This window comes from Macaca nemestrina, chromosome 10 (assembly GCF_043159975.1).
Source record: "Macaca nemestrina isolate mMacNem1 chromosome 10, mMacNem.hap1, whole genome shotgun sequence".
Lineage (NCBI taxonomy): Eukaryota > Metazoa > Chordata > Mammalia > Primates > Cercopithecidae > Macaca > Macaca nemestrina.
The window spans coordinates 67941114-67963066 of NC_092134.1; the positions used below are offsets into that span (position 1 = coordinate 67941114).

At 39.1% G+C, this 21953-nt stretch overlaps 2 protein-coding genes across 7 annotated transcripts in view; one reads left to right on the top strand and one right to left on the bottom strand.

Annotated features, from left to right (window-relative positions):
• The first annotated feature begins 424 nt into the window (after positions 1-424).
• On the top strand, positions 425-892 carry LOC105473445 (large ribosomal subunit protein eL32-like). Its single transcript, XM_071071499.1, has one exon. The coding sequence runs from the start codon at positions 446-448 to the stop codon at positions 851-853; it is 408 nt and encodes a 135-aa protein (XP_070927600.1). The 5' UTR covers positions 425-445; the 3' UTR covers positions 854-892.
• A 978-nt stretch (positions 893-1870) lies between these two features.
• LOC105473442 (methionine sulfoxide reductase B3) overlaps positions 1871-21953 on the bottom strand; it is a 194613-nt gene continuing 174530 nt past the window's right edge. For 5 of the 6 annotated variants that reach the window (XM_011727265.3, XM_011727267.2, XM_011727271.2 and 2 more), the window contains 2 exons: positions 15347-15444; positions 1871-5633 (listed from right to left, as the gene is read on the bottom strand). In XM_011727265.3, coding sequence (XP_011725567.3) covers positions 5466-5633; positions 15347-15444 — 266 coding nt within the window. In that variant the 3' untranslated portion in view covers positions 1871-5465. Of the gene's footprint in view, positions 5634-15346; positions 15445-21953 lie in introns of those variants that run through there. The other variant, XR_011609063.1, reaches the window with a different exon arrangement.

The window sequence follows — 21953 nt, forward strand, 5'->3', positions numbered from 1 at the left end:
GATCTGGGTAACAATAACAGTTTTCTGATAAAAAAGAGTTGAAGATTTCAGTACACGGCACCTTTGAAGAAATCTCTTAAATGGTTAAAAAACGTGATGATAATGTTGAAAGGAAGCACAAGAGAATGGAAGAGATGGGAAAGGTGATATGTAAATTTATACACTGAGGTCTGCTCTCTAATTCTTGGAATTACTGTGATGAACCCTGCCATGGATATCCTGTGGTCTAGAAAGGCACTGGGAAGCACCATTGGGCGGGCCAGGCTCAGTCCAGAAATGCACATAGGAATTAAGGTGGTGCTAGTGAATGAAGACAGGCTAGTCCTCCAGGACAAGACAAATGGGCAGTGAGGAACGAGAAGAGCTAAAAGGTATGACATTTTGGAAAAACTATCCACCACCCCTATAGAAAGAAAAGGGTGGCAGCCATCTCCTCCTCGGCATCATGGCCGCCCTCAGACCCCTTGTGGAGCCCAAGATCGTCAAAAAAAGAACCAAGAAGTTTATCCGGCACCAGTCAGACCGCTATGTCAAAATTAAGCGTAACTGGCGGAAACCCAGAGGCATTGACAACAGGGTTCGTAGACGATTCAAGGGCCAGATCTTGATGCCCAACATTGGTTATGGGAGCAACAAAAAAACAAAGCACATGCTGCCCAGTGGCTTCCGGAAGTTCCTGGTCCACAACGTCAAGGAGCTGGAAGTTCTGCCCACATGCAACAAATCTTACTGTGCTGAGATCACTCACAATGTTTTCTCCAAGAACCGCAAAGCCATCGTGGAAAGAGCTGCCCAGCTGGCCATCAGAGTCACCAACCCCAATGCCAGGCTGCACAGTGAAGAAAATGAGTAGACAGCTCGTGTGCATGTTTTCTGTTTAAATAAATGTAAAAACTGCCAAAAAAAAAAAAAAAGCCATTTTCGAGGGTCAGATATAAATGCCTTTAAAATTAATACTAATTGAAGTTTTCTCCCTAAAAGTTCCAAGGCGGTGGTTCTCAAATTTGAATAAACACAAGAATCGCATGGAGGGCTTTCTAAAATGCAGATTGCTAAGGCCCCAGCCCAGAATTTCTGATTAAGGAAGCCCAAGATGAGGCCTGGAAACTTGTATTTCTGGCAAGTTCCCAGGTGATGCTGATGCCTCAGTGTCTGAGGACTACACTATGAAAAGCAGTGCTCTAAAGCACACTACATAAAGTTGCTGGCCTGTGAATTTTAAGATCCCAGGAATATGACTTAAAGAATTGGCTGAAGAACAAAAGTCTTCATCACCTCACTTCTGCCTCCTAAAGTAAATAAATCAACAAAACAAAACAACTCAACATTTCAACAACAAATAATACAATACCAAAACTCATCTGTAGAGATGGCTTTTATCAGTGAAATCATCTGTAAGCAGTGGAAAGCTCCTAATATACTTCCCTAGAGACCAATCCTCGACGATAGTATAAGTTTCCTGTCAAATTTTTTAACAGAAGCCAAGGCATCAGCGTGGTATCATTCCTGCATTTTTACCCGCAGAGTTTTCATGGTGGAACTCCCAAATCCATGTTTTAAGCAAAGAAACATACACAAGCTACTGAAGATTTTGCTGAGGTGAGGTGAAGGTTGAGTAATTCTGCAAATGTTTCCCTTTCCTCCAGTCTTTCAGATCCCTGGAGGCCTCTCCCAGGGCTTGTGGTATGGAGAGTTGGACCTGACCCTACTGTGAGAAACCCAACTTTCAAAAACTGCATCAGATGAAAGGCTCTCTATACAGACTACAGACTTGTCAGCTGGTTAAGGAGGCAAACAGAACAGTCTGCTACGAACTCTAGTCCATGTATCTCTGCTGAAAATAAAAGGAGTCTTTAGGAATCAAAGAAGAGAAGATTTTTATAAAGAAATTTTATTGCATAATTCTTGTATACAATAAACATAGGAAAAGGGTTTTTAATGAAAATTCATGTCATTTTTCAAAAGTTTTGAACTGTCTGGAGAAAAATTATTACAAAGCTATCTAAGGCAAAAATAATATTTAACCTTCAAAACAAAAGATAATCCCTGTTACCATTTTTTTTTTTTTTATTTAAAGCAAGACTTTTAAACACAATTAATACGGAGAAGTTTTCAAATTGCTACGTCATTTGCATTAAGAATTTAAATGCATCTAAGAAGTGAAGAGTATAAACACATGGGAATGTTCTCTAATACAACAGATATTGCTTTCTTCAGATCCATTCTGTTTGAACGTAGGGCTGTACTTTTTGCATTTTCTAATGGTACAGTAAGAGCTGGAGTGCAGAGAGGGAAAGTCCCATGCACTTCCTATGTTAAATGGCATAACTCCCACAGATCACATACACCTCGCCATATTGACTCAGTTCATTGCACTCCATATCCTGCAAAAATAAATCTAGTGCTCGACAGCTGACATTATTGCTCACTGACGTTTTAGTAATATATTTCTTTCACGTAAGACAGAAATATACTGAAATTTGATACCACTTAAACCCAAAAGCAATCTGGAATTAAACCACATGCATACATCCCACTTTTTTTCAATAGATGTTGCGTTTTTCTTAAAGTTGATCCTGGAAAATATGGTAAAAGAAAAACTGGCTTTCCTTGAAACAAAGACTAAGGATTAGAAAAAGAAGGGCTTTTTTTGAGTGAAATGTTAAGCCCTGCAACATAAATGAAGGAACAATGACAATCCAGTCTCTGTGGAGAGGCAAGAGGCCTCTGATTGATCCTCCTTGTCTCCCTCAACACTGTGGCCCACATCCCACGGACCCCAGGGGAGGCTATCCCACAGAGCTGGAGCAGCCCAGAGGTGCTGTGTGTGCCTCTGAAGGATGGGCTGCAGGCTGTGGCAAAGCCCGAAGAGACCTATTTCTTTGGCCGCCCCAACATGGAATCCTGGGGTCACTGGGAAATACTAGGGCTTTCTCTGTGAGGTTGGGAAAGACTTCCAGGATGGTCTGGACACTGAAGGCTGAGGTCTGGTCTTAAATTTTACACCTCATTTCTAGAAAGACGTGAAGTGTACGAATTCCCGAGTGAATCTAGGGCCTCGGGTGAAATGTCTTGGAATCTGAGGGAGCATCTGGATGCTCAGATGGAAACCTCTTATCGGAGCATCCAGATAAGATCAGGGCTCATCTGGAATCAAGCGTACATTACTATAAAGAGTCTACCGGGATGTCAGGCTTCTTAGAAAGGTGCCTGTAGAGAGAGACGTGGAGGAATGTGGACATGGCCACACTGACACTGTTTGTCACAGCTTTTCATTCTAATTTCTTCTTGTTTCTTTAAAATTGTCAAATGTCCCTCTTCTTTTTTTGTCTTAGTGCTTACAAGGAAAGCTGTCAGTCTTCATAAGCTTTCAAAGAGTTACAAAAATACATACATATTTTAAACTACAATTCAAGATTAGCATCCAAAGCTACAAACACGATGTACCATCATCACACACCATACCTTCACACCTGGCTACAGCACTGTTGACTTATATCACCGTTGTTTATACTTGTGAAAACTTTATTGTGCACAGTGACATCCATTCCACCAGACTTAATGTTATAAAGCAACTGAGCAGAGCTTCTCAAAGTAAAACTAGCTGTGTTGCTACAAAGGAAAATTCTGGCTCTTGGCCCAACTGTTTCCATACCAATCAGCTAAGTCAGCCTCCTCTCTGCTTCTTTCCATTTCAAATGCCTGGGCTTTGGCCTTTGAGGCAATTAGAACCAGATCAGTTCAATTTTACAACACTGATCTCAACTGTATAGCAATATAGTGAATTTGCCCTGAGAGTATCAATACATTTTACAAATACTATGAGTCCCAGTTTATACATGAAGAAATAGGCACAGAGAGGCTAAATGGCTTGTCCCTTGTCACACAGAAGATTATGTTGAGTATGAAACTTGAGCTTCCGTTTTAGCTTTCCATGTGAATCCCCATGTCTCTCCAGAGGTCACCTGGAGCTCCGTGCACAAGGAACCCCCCCTTGGATTCTGTTTGTTACTTGTAGTGTCCTGTCAGTTTTTCTGCCCAGCACTGAAGTTTTCAGTACTCAAGACTTCATCCTTGATCTTCTCTGCTCTCTCTCATTCCTGCTGCCTTGATGACGTGTGTTGCCCCTAATATTTTATTTTACACAGTGGAATTTACCAAAATGCCCTTCCAGCTGCAGCTGCTTTTAGGTGTGGAGAGAAGGACTTATAAAAAGGTGATGGACAGGCGTTCTTCTTTTTGAATTTTACACCAAGTGGGGCCCAATATTTTACAGTTGTTTTACATTCCAATGCTGCTTTCTTTTTCTTTTCTTTTCTTTTTTTTTTTTTCTTTTTGTCAGAATCTCACTCTGTTGCCCAGGCTGGAGTGCAGTGGTGTGATCTCAGCTCACTGCAACCTCCGCCTCCTGGGTTCAAGCAATTCTCCTGACTCAGCCTCCAGAGTAGCTGGGACTACACACATGCGCCACCATGCCCAGCTAGTTTTTGTATTATTATTACTATTATTTTTGAGACAGAGTCTCGCATTGTTGCCCAGGCTGGAGTGCAGTGGTGCAATCTCGGCTCACTGCAAGCTCCACCTCCTGGGTTCACGCCATTCTCCTGCCTCAGCCTCCCGAGTAGCTGGGACTACAGGCGCTCGCCACCTCGCCCGGCTAATTTTTCGTATTTTTAGTACAAACGGGGTTTCACCGTGTTAGTCAGGATGGTCTCGATCTCCTGACCTCGTGATCTGCCCGCCTCAGCCTCCCAAAGTGCTGGGATTATAGGCGTGAGCCATTGCACCTGGCCTCCAATGCTTTCGATGGAAAATAAAATAAAATAAAGGCCTAACAGTGAGGTAATGTTTACTTCTCTGCCACAACACTCAGTATGCCCCTTCAGATCTGGCAACAATTTAGCATAAGGAAAGACTTTAGACCTTCACACCCTTTTAGCGAGGAAAAAAAAAAAATGACCTTAGCTCAAACTTTCCACAAAGCTGAGCAGTCTCATTAAGACATCACTCCATCCCTATCTTAGGTGGGTCTGTGCAAAAGCCTCAAGGCCATGTGTCTTGCAGGTCTCCATGCCCTGCCCTGCCCAGCTCTGGTCTCTACACTGCAGAGGAGATCTCTATTTTCACATTTGAAGACCATGAACCCTCTGCTTCTGAATCAAAGGGGGAAAAACTGCAAAAGAAGCCATGTGCTCAAAGAAAAGAATGCCAAAGGGTATAAGCGGCTTGTGAAGAAGTTTCACAAAGCTGTCTCCATTTGCTAAAGCTATAAACTGTTATTGATCTAGTCAATAGCAAAATACATGGATGGCCAGGGCTTCTGTTTAAGCAAAAGAAGAAAAAATATCAATAGCACAAAACTGCCCTTATAGTTTTTGAAAAAATATATCTATTAAGATAAACAATTTTGATTTTTTCAATAAGCTGTGCATTAAGTACACTTTGTTTCCATCACTCTCATTACTCTAGAGCTCCGCTTTGTCCACCTGGGCTGGGCTGGCGACCCCACTGCCTCCCTCGGCGGCGTCACTGCTATCCGCAGGTGTGAAAGACAAGGCAGCCGAATTTATGCAGTATCTTTTCCCAGTTGGACGAGGCCCATCATCAAAAATGTGCCCAAGGTGAGCACCACACTGCAAGAGAAGAACAAAACATCAGGGAAAAGCATGTACAAAGCAGGCTTTGAGAGGAATTCACATTAAGCAGTTTAAATGGATGACCAGCCTGTAGAGAAATGAAGGAAACCATCGTGGATGATTTCTAATCCGCCTGTCAATAGCCGCAAAGATGGTTTCTGGCAGGCTTTGTGCCACATGCTGAGAATAAAAAACACCAGAATTGTGCATATCAGAAATCGTTTAAGAGCCACTGTATTTTTTGATCTGTGAAGTCTCTCAGCCGGCTGAAAAATGACTGCAGTAATTTTATGAATCAAGTTGACCCTTGATCTTCCCTTGTAAGAAACATGGCAGAATGAAATCTTTCCCCCTGGCATTACTTTTGGCTTTGGATGGGTGGGTTTCAGATATGCAGAAGTCCACTGAAAAGATACTGTTTAACTGGCCATGACAGAGGTGATGTTTGCTTTCATGGGCAGTAAAACTTAACATCAGACAAGCACTGGATGTTCTTGGAACTCAGCGAAGCAATGGCAAGGCTCAATGGATTTATGTCACAGTCACCAGGGCTGCAAATGTAGCAAAAGGAAACATCTCTAGCGTACACAATTGTTTTTTTCCTGGTTTCCAATAAGTAGAGTGTCATGTTGGCTTCTTTATCCAAATGAACTATAATATAAAGAAAAGGAATAAGCTGTTTAGCTAAAATCAAGTTTACTGACTATTCAAAAAGCTGGGGAAGAAGAGACATAAGGTCTAGACAGAGGCAGAAGGAGCATCATGTTGGTGTTTGAGAGAAATCCAGCCCAGAGAAAGTTTCTCCAAAAAGGCTGGCTCAGTGAATACCCCTACCCTAACTGCGTTGATGCTGGGTTCAGCTCCAGGAAATGAAGGTACATGTCACACTTAGATATCTACTACCCTCTTCCAGCAGGGACAGGGTGAAGGAAATGGAGACACTGGTGCACCATATTCAAGCAGGTTGTGAAAATCCATCATTTATCATGGAACAAAGAAGCCAAAGCCTGGGGTAAATGACTTCCATTCATTCACTTATTAATGGAGTGCCTGCTATATGCCAGGCACTGTTGTACACTCTGGAGTACAGGCAACAATACCTGGCCTCATAGAGCTCACATTCTAGTGGGAGAGACAAACAGTACACAAGAAAACAAGTGAACTATAAAGCATGGAAGGTAGAAAGCAATGCTAAGGGAGGAAAAAAGGAAGGTGATATGAAATGTTAGGGTGGTGAGAAGAGGCCTACCTGGGGTGACTTTGGAATAAGGATCTGGAGGAAGTGTATCTCTAGGGGAGGGCATTTTGAGGACAGGGAAGAGTCATGATTTAGGTAAGAGTATGAGAGAAAAAGCATATCAATGATTCGTTAATTCTCACTGTGCTGGTTTGGTGTATAAAACACTTACAAGTTTCAAGGGAAGAGTATGAATTGACAAGGGACTGGGGCTGAGATACCAAATGGAGATGAAGAGAGAAAAATGAGGGAAGGCGCTCATTACAATGAAAAGCACTAGAATCTTAGTTTCGCTGTTGAACATGCTAAGCTCAATTCTCAAGCGTTCCCTAGTTATTAATAAATAGCAGAAATAGCAACTTTGACTGTATGGCACTTCCATGTTAAAAGTGCATTCTCATTTCACTGCCAGCAAACTCTGTCAGTTTATTAAAGAGCTAAAAATGAACCCTGAACTGATTTGATCTATTGCCTAGAAAATATGAAACAGGCCTAAAAAACAAATCTTGTATTATTTTACCACATTCTATGCAGGTTTAGGTAATATCAAGGCTGACAGCTCAGATTGCTTTTCCTTTCTATAAACAATTGATGGCAAATTTTTAGGCATCCACAGCTAAGATGAACCAGTAAAAATACATATGCTTGCCCAATGGACACAGGAAAACACCCATATCTGCCCTGCCAAAATAGTCAAGGTGCTGCCCAACGGGAACTAGTGCTCTCGGTGACCAGTGTGTGCACAATTACTGATCTCAGATGCAGCTCCAGCACTTGGACCACTTGGCAGGTAAGAGATGAAGTTTTCATATACCTACAAGCCTTAGGGGTGTGTGTGTGTGTGTGTGTGTGTGTGTGTGTGTGTGTGTGTGGTGTGTGTGTGTGTGTGTTTAATGAGAGAATGCAGCTATCTGGGAAAAATAAGTGATATTGCCTTTGCTAATAATCTCTTGAGCATCTTTAGAAAATATTTCTATTTATTCTACACCAAAAATAAAGCATAGTAAGGATATATTTGAAGGTGTTTAAGAATAAGTTATATGGTCTTAATTTCCCAAATCATATTTTAAAAATCCAAATTATAGTAATTGAATCTGTTGAGTTGGGTTTTCAACCTATAGTTTCATTTGCTAATCTGGAACTAGTATTCTGGTTAAATAGAAAGGAAAACACTGATTCTAGGTGTGTCCCTAATACAAGGCAAAAGAAAAAGGAGAAGTGAGGAAGAGAAATTATAGTTAGAAAAAGACAATGAAAACCATTTGCTAACAAATATATGGGTTGAGGATGGAGGTAGAAAAATCCTCAGAAACAGATTGAGTCCCCTGAAAATGATAGTTATGGCTTCATTATACTTGCCACAGGGTGCTCTGGAAGACTCACAGCAGCCTTAAGTTACTGAGGGAGTAGCATCATCTCAAAACATAGAAAGGTGTTCATCCGTATCTGTGGCACCACATACATGCCCACCCCACTGCCAACAAAGCCATTTGTCTGAGGGAAGCCTAACCATGCAGTACCATTCGTGCCTCCTCCCAGGTAAACCTAGTCTCCCAGAAAGGACTGTTACCTGGTTTCTTTGAAAAGTGCACAAGCCTTAAAGGCTCCTTCCTGAGAGGATGCGCATGGAGCCCATTCTTTGCAGCTTCTAGTCCTGGGAAAGCTGGGAGGATAAATGGTAGTTGCCAGAGATGCATTGTTTCTTTTAGCTGCCTGCAAGCTCTGCCTCCCAGGCCCCAGCCAACTGGCAATGTGTTAAGGTCTCTCAGCACAATTGGTTGTAACTGAAATAAACTGGTTGCCCCATGAAGAAATCGCTGAGACCTGCTGTTAATGATTTATTTCAGGATAGAATCTTTAGTGTGCATTTTGAACGTTATTTTTAATGGTTATGTGTTTCTTTATTTCTCAGGTAAATGTACCTGAATATTCTGGTCTTCATTCTGAAGAGCATCAGATGATTGTTTAAAAGAAAAAATTTGAATTCTCACAAGAATCCTTTGTCACCTAAACCTCCTACTCAGAAACGCTGGCAGCTGAAGAATCTGCAGAGAACCAAGGGAAAGGACCCCCCTAAAATAAGTGTTTGAGCATCAAATTTAACATAATTCCTTAAAATCTGACTGCAGCTCTCAATTGTATACATAAGAAACACAAATAGTGTATTCAACACAGTTACATTTTTCTGCACTGATGTATTTCCCACTGTCTTAGAGGTTTTTCTCCTAGCTATTCCTAGGATGTTCAGGCTTTATTATTGTCATTTTCTCTTAAGTGTTTGATCTATGAAATGAAGCATTTTCAAAGCAGGGCTTTTACACTTGGGCACATGGGGCAGGATGGGAAGTTTTAAGAAAAGCAATTTACTTTGCCAGTAGTATTCTATTTTCTCCCAGTGTTATTGAAGACACTTGTGTGTAAGTGGGGGGTTTTTTCCTCTGTGCTTGTGATATTAATCTTTTGCCAAGGAAATGAATGTGAAGTCACCAGTTTAGCATTATGATTTTACTGAAAGATCAAGAAAAAGAGAGATGGGCTGTGAGTCTGAAGCCCTATTGTAACATATGTGTATCTTTAATCATCAGCAATATGTGAGTTGTCATCTGTAGAAGATTAATAAGGTTTGGGGTTTTTACCAAAAACTACTTAACTTTTGAAAAATACTTTCTATTGGTGCATATTTACCTTTCTGTTGATTTCGCTGACTTAAAACAAATTAATAATGATCTTAAACAAACTTAAGGGACTACACCATAGACTCAAGCAGTAATAGCAGAACTCATAAATAGACTCCAACACGGGCAATTTCAGAGATCTGATGGTTTCTGCAAAGAATATTACAAAAAGTTAAGTGATTTATTAGTCTCCCATTTGCTCCAGATGTAGAATTTTGATCTGAAGAGGGACGAATTCCCCAAGTATTCTAGAAGGAACTTACTTCACTGAACTACAGGTTAAACTGTGGAAATCTTACCTCTTTGCACTGAATTTAAACTCCTGACAAAGTGTTGCTTAACAGGCTGGGGTTGGAGGATTAGGGAGAGGCTGTCAAATAATTATTCATAGTAGTCAGTGAAACTGGAATAGAAGCGATGTATTTTATCACTAGTTGAAAATATAAATTAAATTAAGGAAAATTCTTTATGGCTGAAAATTGTTACAAAATGGCTGCAGCTGGAGGGAAAATACATGTGCCCACCAAAGTGAGTAAATTTAAGATGAAGATCCTCTTTGGAAGAGATAACTGAAATGTAATTCCTCAATTCAGTAGGTGGAATAACAAAAGAGAACAAATACAATTGCAACCAAAATCAGAATATAACAGGGTACCCATAGGCAGCAATTATAATGAAGACAGTGAAGAATCTCTCCCACCCTTGCTTGTTTTCAGTGCTGTCAATGCAAAGATTAGGCAGTGTGCTATTTCCTACACAACAATTCTTTTAGAAGAACCTCACTGCAAGACTTGTAGAAAACGTAGTGACAGGACTGAACCAATCTTAACTCTCTCAGTAAAAATTTACTAAAAACATTATCTGAGAAGCCACTGGACACACGGACAAACCTCTTTACAATGTACTGTAAAGAGGTGGTAGGATATTGGCTCCCAATGAGTCTACAATTCCTATGCAAATATGAAGCCTAATTCACTGCATGCATGGTGTCATCCCTACCACAATTTTTTTAAAAAAAAGAATCCTAAGCACTAAAGTGAGAATTAGGTAGGAACCAAAAGAACAATGAAATATTGCCATATTGCCAAACTGCTGATCAGGTTGAGTCGATTTACGTTTTGTCCATGAAAGCTCAGTTCATTTGTAGAAGTTGGCAGTTAAAGGTTCTTTGTATTTAGATATTCCATCTTTACCAAAAGGAGAGAAATACACCACATAACATATCCAACAGAAAATGTCTACAACACACTAAAAGCATCTAATAGATTTTTTATAACACAAAACATATTGAGGCAATTCGGTCCAGAGAAAAGATAAGCCACATAAATAAAAAATACAATAATTTTAGAAAGAGAGCAAACCAGGTAAGTTTCCCACATTATCTCACCAGCAAAAATAATAATAAAAAATAATAAAATAAAACCCTTAAAAAATGGGAGAAGTTGGCTGCATAAATGTCTTCTTTTGAGAAGTGTTTGTTCATATCCTTCACCTACTTTTTGATGGGTTTGTTTTTTATCTTGTAAATTTGTTTAAGTTCTTTGTAGATTCTGAATATTAGCCCTTTGTCAGATGGATAGATTGCAAAAATTTTTTCCCATTCAGTTGGTTGCCTGTTCACTCTGATCATAGTTTCTTTTGCTGTGCAAAAGCTCTTTACCTCAATTAGATCCCATTTGTCAATTACACCATGGAATACTATGCAGCCATAAAAAAGGAAGAGTTCATGTCCTTTGCAGGGACATGGATGAAGCTGGAAGCCATCATTCTCAGCAAACTAACACAGGAACGGAAAACCAAACACCACATGTTCTCACTCATAAGTGGGAGTTGAACAATGAGAACACATGGACACAGTGAGGGGAACATCACACACCAGGGCCTGTCGGGGGATTGGGGGCTAGGGGAGGGATCATTAGGAGAAATACCTAATGTAGATGACGGGTTGATGGGTGCAGCAAACCACCATGGCACGTGTATACCTATGTAACAAATCTGCACGTTCTGCACGTTTCCCAGAACTTAAAGCATAATAAAAAATAATAAAATAAAATAAACGGGAGAAGTTCTGAGCAAGAGAAGAGACTACATGAACTGAAAAACTATAAGGTAAAAAAAGATAAAGAGATAATGAAAAAATAGTGCTAAAATGAGAAACTAGGAAGTAAAATACAAGTGACTGTTCTAGCATGGGAACTATTAAATCTTTTATTTTATCAAGTCAAGGTAAAAAAAGATGCTTAGAAAAAGGAAAATTAAAAAAAAAAGAAAATTGTAAAACAAAAGGAAAGTAAATGTGCATGGAACACACAAATAAAAGACAGAGAAATTGAAATGAAAGATACCCAGTCCACTTGAATTCAGTATGCTGTTTTTGTGCTTAGGTGGCAGACACCCCCTCCTCCATCCACAAGGGCAAGTGTGTGGCACACATACTATTCGTTAGTGCTGGAACCTCATTCTCTCCTACGTGGAACTTACTTTACTCCAAAGTATGTATTTTCATACATGCCTTAGCAGAACAAATTCCTCTCCCTCTTTTCTTTAAATTTAAGAGTTCTATTTAAGAAAGGGTCAAACACTTTCTAAATATGAGAAGTGAAGGTTGTGGAAAAAGAAGTCAAAAGGGAGCAGGTCTGTAATGGTTCATCATACAACTGTTAGGAAAGAACAGGAACAGTCACCTTGGGCTTTAACTGCGGGGCCAACAGCTATGCTTGGTTTAGCTTGACTTCTTTTAGGAATGTTGCCTAATTTTGGCATTGTTTGTGGGTTTCATTTCTCTTTGATCACTGTAGGATATCTTAATAATGATCCTTCCTAGACTATTACTGATGTTATCTCTGTGACTGGCACAGAGAAAGAAAGAAGTTTATTCCAACAGTGAATTATAAGAATTTGTCACAAAGAGATTGGAGAGTAGGGTCATAAGGAAAGTTAATATCTTATGCTTCATTTTTCTGTGGCTTTTAAATTTAGTTTTCATAAGATTCAATGTTTGAAAATGGGTTCTGAGTGAAAACGAGAAAAAAACGATCATGTAATAGCATTTGTAGCTTGAAAAGGAAAAGAAACAATGATAAGTCTTAAAAGAGGTTTACTAAATACTGTGTACCTAAGTTACAAATTAATGTGAGCCATCCGGCCGGGCGCGGTGGCTCAAGCCTGTAATCCCAGTACTTTGGGAGGCCGAGACGGGTGGATCACTAGGTCAGAAGATTGAGACCATCCTGGCTAACACGGTGAAACCCCGTCTCTACTAAAAAATACAAAAAACTAGCCGGGCGAGGTGGCGGGCGCCTGTAGTCCCAGCTACTCAGGAGGCTGAGGCAGGAGAATGGCGTGAACCCGGGAGGCGGAGCTTGCAGTGAGCTGAGATCCGGCCACTGCACTCCAGCCTGGGCGACAGAGCGAGACTCCGTCTCAAAAAAAAAAAAAAAAAAAAAGTGAGCCATCCTACTTATAGTTTACCTTTTTGTGACAGTTATAAAATCATCGATCAAATTTAATTGAATTTAAAGTAAATTGCAGGTTGGGCACGGTGGCTCATGCCTGTAGTCCCAGCACTTTGGGAGGCTGAGGCGAGTGGATCACTTGAGCTCGGGAGTTCAAGACCAGCTGGGCAACATGGTGAAACCCCGTCTCTACCAAAATTACAAAAAGTTATCCGGGTGTGGTGGTGTGTACCTGTGATCCCAGCTACTTGGGAGGTTGAGGTGAGAGGATTGCTTGAGCTCAGCAGGTGGAGGGTGCCGTGAGCCAAGATTGTGCCACCGCACTCCAGCCTGGGCGACAGAGTGAAACCCCATTTCAAAAACAAACAAAAAACAAACAAAAAAATCCCCAAAACTAAATTGCATTAAGCCAACTGCTGGAAGATCATGGGATTTTTAAATTTTAATGACTCTTTTCAAGCTGTCTATCTATCTGGGCACCATAAAGAGCTCTGGAGAGTACCCTAATTCAAGTCTCAGCTCCGCCACTTAAATCCACATAAACTGACCCAAGTTTAATTGTTCTCTTTGTGCGTCAGTTTCCTCAACTGTAACATAACAGAGAAAAAAAAGTACCTACCTCAGAAGGTTATTGTGAGCATTAACCAGAGGAGCTTTTAAAAATGCTGCTCCCCACACTAAACCTGTCCAATTACATTAGACCCTCTGTGGGTGAAACCCAGCACTAGAAAGTTCCACTATCACCATCAGAGACTCCATTCTGAGAAACAAGAGTGAGCTGAAAATGTGATTCAGATAAAATATGAAGTCTAATTTTCAAGGGAGAGAGTAGTCCTCACACTTGGAGGACAGGAAACTTGCCAGTCTTTTTTTTTTTAAATAAAAACAAAAATTCATCAGACGGTTAGGTTCAAACCAATCTCCCTCCCTACTTGGTAGTAAATATGCCACCTACTCCCTAAAAATCTTGTGCCTGGTGGAGGGGGTTAAAGAAAAATGGATAAAGGGCAGGTAAAGAATGCTGAGGGAGGCCCATATGGAAATCACTTTGCTATTACAGCTGCCTGATCATGCCCCTGTACCTCTGATATGTCCAACAGATTCCCCAACAAAATACCCTGTGGGGTCAATAACTTTCAATGCCACAATATTGCAAACTTTACATTTCACTTATTTAAAGCAGATTAAAAGAACAAGACTGACTTCCATAGAATACGCAGCTGCTCTTATTCCATGTAGATGGAGATTCTATGTCTCTGTGTTTAAGCACAAAATACCCACAAGTTCAAGTATCTCGATTGTGGGTGTCAGATTAACTATTTTTGCCTCCTCCTCAACACATGCTCATTTGTTTCCTTAGAGCCAGCATTAATTTGGTTAGAGCAGATGGACAGAACTAATTAGAAAATTATTGGAAATGAGGATGTCTGTATATGAGGAGAAGCAAAAAAGGAATTACCTTATCTCATATAGCTGACCTACCACTGAACTTTCACTTCCCACAGCCTCTCTTCAACCACCTTCCTCACACCCACATAAAAAAAAGCCATTTCTGAGGTCTTCCTTGATTGTCTTTGGATCACTGCCATTAGAGGCATTCTGACTGAACAGTGGGTACACAGAACTGCAAGGAGAGGGAGATTATCAAAAATATCAGGTTATACAAAGCCACATAATGAATCTTCATATGCCCCAGGAACAGCCCACTCTTCACTTTACCGAGCCAATTGAAGATGATTTTTTCCTACCACTGATTTTGTTTAATAGTGGTGAAGCCAATAACTGGCTTTTACTTTATTTTATTTTATTTTATTTATTTGACATGGTCTTGCTCTGTTCCCCAGGCTGGAGTTTTATTTATTTATTTATTTGACAGGGTCTTGCTCTGTTGCCCAAGTTGGGGTACAGTGCACGATCACAGCTCACTGCAGCCTCCTGGGCTCCAGCGATTCTCCTGCCTCAGTCCCCTGAGTAGCTAGAACTACAGGCATATGCTACCATGCTCTGCTAAGTTTTAAAATATTTTCTGTAGAGACGAGGTCTCACTATGTTGCCCGGACTGGTCTTGAACTCCTGGCCTCAAGTGATCCTCCCCACTCGTCCCTCTCGAAGTGTGGGATTACAGGCATGAGCTATCATGCCGGCCTTAACATTCCACTAGACTTGCTAAACACCTGAACATAGGCATCCCTCGGACTTCATATAGACTTCGTCAAGCTTGTCTGTCCTTCTTGTGACCAGTCACTTGGCCTCAGTTGCTATATTTAGCATAACCAGGAGTCCTGAAAGTGTTTGCAATGCAGAGGGAGCAGCGTATTGGATTTTCAGAAAGGATGAACTCACCTGAGAGCAGCTTGTTTCCACCCTGTGCATCCCATAGGAAAAGTCATCTGTGAATGTGATTGCCTCAGAACCGATCACATCGTGGAATGAAGGCCAACCTGGGGCACAGCAGGCACAAGAACCAAAGCAGAGACGAGAGTTACATAGCCTTGGGTTAGAATGCATTTTAAAGAATACTAAGCAAATAATGAAAATCCTTAGTGTATGTTTAACGTTTCAACCTGAAAAAAAGAAAGGTCAAAAGCTGAAGGAAAATATATTTTACAAGAGTACAGTAATTTTTTAACCCCTTCCTCACATTCAGATTACAGTTGCATTGGGGTTTGGTGCTTCATGAGACATTCTTAGACCATCCAATAGTTTTCTAAAGCATCCTTGAACTTAGAAGGTTCTCTCTCACCACTCTTTCTCTTGTCTTCAGAGTCACTGGGCATGGCCCTGAAGCACTAAGAATCTTCCATTATGATGTTTTCCAAAACACAATTAGTTGGTCTGGCTGTTAACTTTTCAACTACTCCATGTCTCCTTAGAAGGCAAGCTTTTTCAGTACTTAGTTTAGATAGTTAAAATATTTTTTAAAAAAAACAACTATCCTGTTATCACCATCCTCATCTAATTTCCTGGAACAAGGGCTATCTGGAAATCGTAGCATCTATCTACTTTTATGGGCAAGAAGCTTGTTCACTTCACAGGCGACTCATAGAGCATCAGTCCTCAGACATCTCTGGGTAGCACCTTGTCTCAAAGAGCATCTAGTTCCAATTTTTATTTATTCTAGTGATTTTAAAAATATATGCACACTTTAAGAAACTTGATGGTAAATGGATCATAAGATTGTACAAATGTTTTGAGTGTACAGTCAGGTTTTATTGTTTTTATGTTTTTATGGCATGTTTTTATGTTTTCCCAAAATATGTCTGGAGTTACTGAGCTGAAGCCTGAATCCCCAAAATGATGAAAGAGGGGCGATATTGCTGAAGTGCTGGTGCATTTTTTTTTTCTTTTTCACAAGTCAAATTTACTTCTGCAGAAAGGAAGAAGCTTGTTAAGAACCTGGTGCTTTGTGGTAATACATCTATTGAAAGAAAACAGAATGCAAACTTCAACAACATGATTTGCAGTTTCAAACAAAACAAATCAGATTAGGCCAAATCCCCCAAGCTCCCTCATCTCCCACAGTGCAAGAGTATAGTATTGATAGTCAGTGCTAGATTTAACACCGAGAGTTTGAACACTTTCCAATTCCTTGATTTGAGCTCAAAATTGCTACAAAGCACCAGGAAAACCTTAACTTTCCAGGCTATACCCTTTCACAAAAATTAATTATGCTGAGACATACTAGTATTCTTAAGAAAATGAGTATCTTCCCATTTTCTAAATTCTAAAGAGAATTTCAATATATTCCAGGCTATAATATTTGGTTCACAATGGTTACTTGACACATTTAGGGGTTCTTCTTTGTTAATAATAGAAGTGCCAATTGCTAGTGAAAACAGGTTTAATGGTGATATTTGAGGACATTGAAAAATAAAGTCATTTATCTATGAAAAGAAAGAAAACGTTCTGTATTTTCCTTTTTAACCTTCAAGGGCATAACTCATTTAATTGCAATTTAAGGCAACTAATATTATGGGAGGGACACACTTGATTTAGTAGTAAACAGGCAAACAGGTTTAGGAGTTTCGTTGTTGTGTTAAATTTACTATAAAGCTACCTTACCCCAGCACCACATAGTCCTATTCCTAGAATTCAAAATAGGTATAGAGAAATAGATATACACACATATATTTTTCCTTTATGCTACATTGCATCTTATATTTATTTATCTTGTTCTAGACATCACCCTGGATTTGTAATTTATTTTCATGCCTTCCTCCCTAACTAGTTAGTGAACACCTTGAAGGCAGAGTCTAACCTCATTGACCTGAGTATTCTTATTGCCTAACACAGTGTCCAGTACAAAGGCACAACTCAAATGTTTCTTAAACTGATTTCCAGTTAGCCTTAAATAAGCAAATGAGATCAACAATTACAGCACATCAGAGAGTTCCACAAGAAAGAGAAAGAATAAAATCGTACTGCTTACAGACTAAATTAGGAAATGTCAATGCTAGTTTCTCACTGCAGTACCCAACTTGGCTCAATCACTGTAATTAAGCCTCTTTATGTAGGGGAGAGGTTTACTTCTTGTGTATTTAGGAGAGGAGAAACATGAAGTTCATATAGTTCACTCATTTTACAAGGTTTTGGGGGTGGGAGGGAGGAGAAAGATAAGTTATTTGCCAAGGTTACACAGGCAGTAAGTAGCAAAACCAAAACTAGGATATGAATACTCTGACTTTAGGACTCTCTTCTCATGTTCTACTTTCTTCCTCAATTTTTTCTACCTGAATTAGATATGCACAGGATTTTCCAGAAAACTATATTCAAGAATAGAGCAGGATGAGGGAGGTTGAAACAGAGTGCAGGTCTCAAAAGATTTCAGTGTTTATGGGAAACTGTTGATGCTTGAATAGTTTGTTGTTTACCACGGCATTATTTAAACATTAGAAGAGACACTCAAAAAATAAAAATAAATAAAGATATTTCAAAACTCCCGAAAACTCACAATCTCCCTTTGCCCTGTAGAAGAGATGGCAGTTTTCAAAATGGAATATTCAATATGTCAACCCAAATCTTGATTAGTGGAGATGGACAGGAAAAACCACGCTGGAGACTGTAACTCCCTGTGGTGGAACACACATTTCAAAAGAGAATCATGACTAACTTGGCCAATAAGGTTAACAAAGGAGAATGCTGAGTTGCTTTGCTAGACTTCTCAGAAAAAGTGACATTCTATAAAAGAGTACATCAGAAAGGTAAGTACTTAATGACAATCAAACTAAGAAGGACCTTCCCACAATAAAAAATTGTCTTATGGCAGGGAAGCCACAGTGATGACAGCACTTTGAAAACGGAATTCCCTCATCATGTGAAAGTATTTAAAGAAGGAACTCTTCACTGCTGTAAAAATCCTCAAAGGAAACCTTGCCCCCACTCCTAATAATAAGGAAAGTGCTTCAAAGGGTGATAGGCAAAGACTGAAGCAATCTGCGTCTTGTTGAGAAAATTATCTTGAGCAAAAGGGTGGGGGAAGGGGAGTGTGTTTATGTCAGTTTTGACATTAAAGAAAGATAATCCATCCTCCTTTCTCTAGGATTTTCCTTTTGGTCTTCCAACAAAACATTATTTGTTTTGGATGCATTCCATGCACTTTTTAAAAGAAAAGTCATGTGAAAACCTGTATAAGCAGTGTCAGTTCACCCCACCCCCAATACACCCCTTAGTTTCTATTTGATGAGACTGGATTAGGCCTATTATAATTTCATTTCAAATAATATAAACTGTACATTTTAGATATTAGCCTATTATTATCAAGCCTATTATTAGCCCTTATTTTCAATAAATAGTTTCACCCCTCAAAGAATTCCCATCTCTAGATAGCAAATAAATATATGTAGTACAACTGAAGCAGGCAGGTTGAAATATGGCAGTTCTGCCTCAATTTTATTCACCTATCAGGCCACACTCATCTGCAGATATAATATCATACTACTCATATCATGTGAAGCAACTCCAGAATATGCTCATCTTCGTCTCAAATATAAGAGCAAGTGATCCAGATTAGTTGTTTTAGCTTCTTTGGTTGGTGCTTGCTATATCATCTACACTAGAATGGATTTTTTTGAATTGCAGTATAAATAATTATTCCCCCTCCAACCCATAATTGAATAATGGCATAGCTCTCCAGTAGTATTCTGTTGACAAATTCTAAATGCTTCATGCCAACTGCCTCATAAGGAAAACTTTCTTAGCTCTCCATCCCAATCGATCCCACCTTCTTTAAAAAAATCTGTGAAACATGTTGTTAAAGTTAGCAACAGAGTGTAAACAAGTTGAAGCCAATTCTATCTGTATCATGTCTAGAAAATGTGGCCCTCATTGTCCTATTCTTAATTTAACAAGAACTGCTATTCAGCTTCCACTTCCCCTAATCCTTCCCCACCCTAAAATAAAAATTAGAAACCTTGGTAGTCAGCTACATGACTCATCTGTAGAACCTAGCAGAAACTACTCATGAATGAGAACTTATTGAATTGAAAGGTAATTACACATGTTTTGTTATTTTCAAATGTAAAGTAAGTTTGAACACAATGAATCCCACTGGGTTTGGGTGATGATTCAATAATGATGATACATATTTTAGCACAGTTTTGATGAGACAAGCTGGAGGTATAGGTCCTTATTTGTGTGTGTATCAGTCCTCACAGCTCTATAATTCCAGGCCATATTTCAAAATTTGTAGTATTCGGATTATTTGTAGCTGGAATCTGCTAACCTTACTGATCACAATTTACCTTATCACCTAACTCAAAATAAATAATCCAACTCTCTGTGTAGTCCCCCTGCTAACAAGAATTGTTTGAAGCTTACAGCCCTGACTCTTGCCAAATTATTTAATATTCACTTGAACTGATGCTTCAAGTATAACTTGTATCTCACTTAAAAACTGATTCTTTATTCCCCTTCAAAGACCCATTTGGTTGCAATATAGTCTTCCAAAAATTTAAGTGGTAATCAACCAAATATGTGCATGTGGTAGAAAATCAAACAAGATGGATCATAATGAAACATTCCCTGTCAGTTTCGCCATATCCACAGGAAACCATGATAAATAGATTTTCTGTTTAATTCTTTAAAAATATGCTTATGCTGCTGTCTCTTGATTATTTCATTTTAAACCTGTGCTGTCCAATACAGTAGTTATCAGTCATGTCATTGTTTAAATTTGAATTAATTAAATTTAAATAAAATTACAGTTCCTCAGTCACACTAGCCACATTTCAAGTTCTCAACAGCTACAAGTAGCTAATGGTGACCATATTAGACAGCACAGATATACATATAGAATATTCCCACCAAGATTTCCACAGACATAGAACATTTCCATCATTGCACAGTGACGTTTTAGACATTATGAATTGATTTCTTCTTATGAAAGATTAAGATTTAGCATTCTTACCTACATAATCTCCCCTCCATTCCCCTTTCCAATCTTTTAATACTTAGGTTATTTTTAATTTCTTGAAAACCTCATTGGGTAATGTCTGCCTCTTGAACTAGAATGTAAGTAAAAATAAAAGCAGAGAGTTTGTTTCATTTACCACTGCATTGGCAACAAACTAAAAAAGTGCCTGCTACATAAAAGGTGCTCCAAAAAAACTATCTCATAAATGAACAACCAAATGCATGAATATCTAGCTTAAGTAGATATTTAGTAGCTTAAGATAACAGCATTCGGCTCCCCACTCTCATCTTCCTTGGCACCCTCATCTTCCCTCCACCTATCCTTTGCCCCATTCCAAAGACCAACCATAATTAAGTCTTCCGTGCTTTTCTATAGATTCTAAGAGTTGAAAATTAAGCAACATTATTTGTATTATTCTGTCAAATCCTTACTGCAACAAGCAATCCTAGGAGACCAAAAATTAAATTAATTTTCCATTTTTTCACAGCAACACTTGTTAAAAGGCATGCCATGCTTCTTTTTATTTTTGTTTGGATTATGACTTTATTACACAACTGTACAAACTTCTGTATTCAAAGTTTTACTTTTTGAGTTTTTAATTACAAACATTTCAAGCATATGCAAAAGTATACAAATAATAGACTAGGTGTCCACAATTTAACAGATGTTCACTGCCCAGGTTTCACAGATATTACCTTGTTTTCTATATTGGCTTCAGGTTTCTTTCTTCCCCTCTTTCTCCAACAATTACAGCAGATCTGCCTCTAACCTTATTCCCTACTCTTATGCCTCCTGGTACTCCAAAGACAATTACTTACCTACCATTCCCACACTGATTTTGATTCATCTTCTACATATGTCTATATCCAGAAACAATATATACTGTTTTAAATGTTTAGAATTTTATATAAATGGCATTGAATTGTAGGTATTTTTTTGACAACTTATTTTTTCACATTATTGTTGATCTCTGGCTTTCTTGGTAACCATATCATCTTATTTTATAAACAAAGTATCTTTTCAAATATTCCTGAGAATATTAACTAGAGAGTTGTTTTATTTTAGTTTTTCTATGATTCTCTAAAATATCTCTGCTCCTTCTGGGGCAATTCTTCTCCTTATCTTGATTTTTAAATTTCAAGTTCTTGGTTTCCTTCATATGTCTTTGGTGATCTTTGATCAACAGTTCCTATTTAAACATGGAGGCAAGGTCAGTTATCCTACACATCTGATGGAGGTTTTCTCTGCTATTAGATGTAGTATGGGTCTGTATCCTTAGCCAGCCTTTCCTCTGAATATAAAAGCTGCCTGGGAACTCCAGGACTGCTGTCGTCAGTTGCTGATGGACAAGGTTTCATCCTGGGGTTCCCTGAATACCTCAATGGGGAATGGTTTACTCTGGAATATCAACACCTCAATAGCAGCCCCAATTATCCCAGACAGGCTGTTTAATATCTTAAGAGAGCAGTCTTCCAGGCTTGTTTTCTTGTAGGTAACTAATGATCTGTCATTCTAAATACAAAGATAAGGAAAATATAA

What these genes read in the sequence shown, in the direction of transcription:
- LOC105473445 (XM_071071499.1), top strand. Translation starts at nt 446, where the DNA reads ATGGCCGCCCTCAGACCCCTTGTGGAGCCCAAGATCGTCAAAAAAAGA.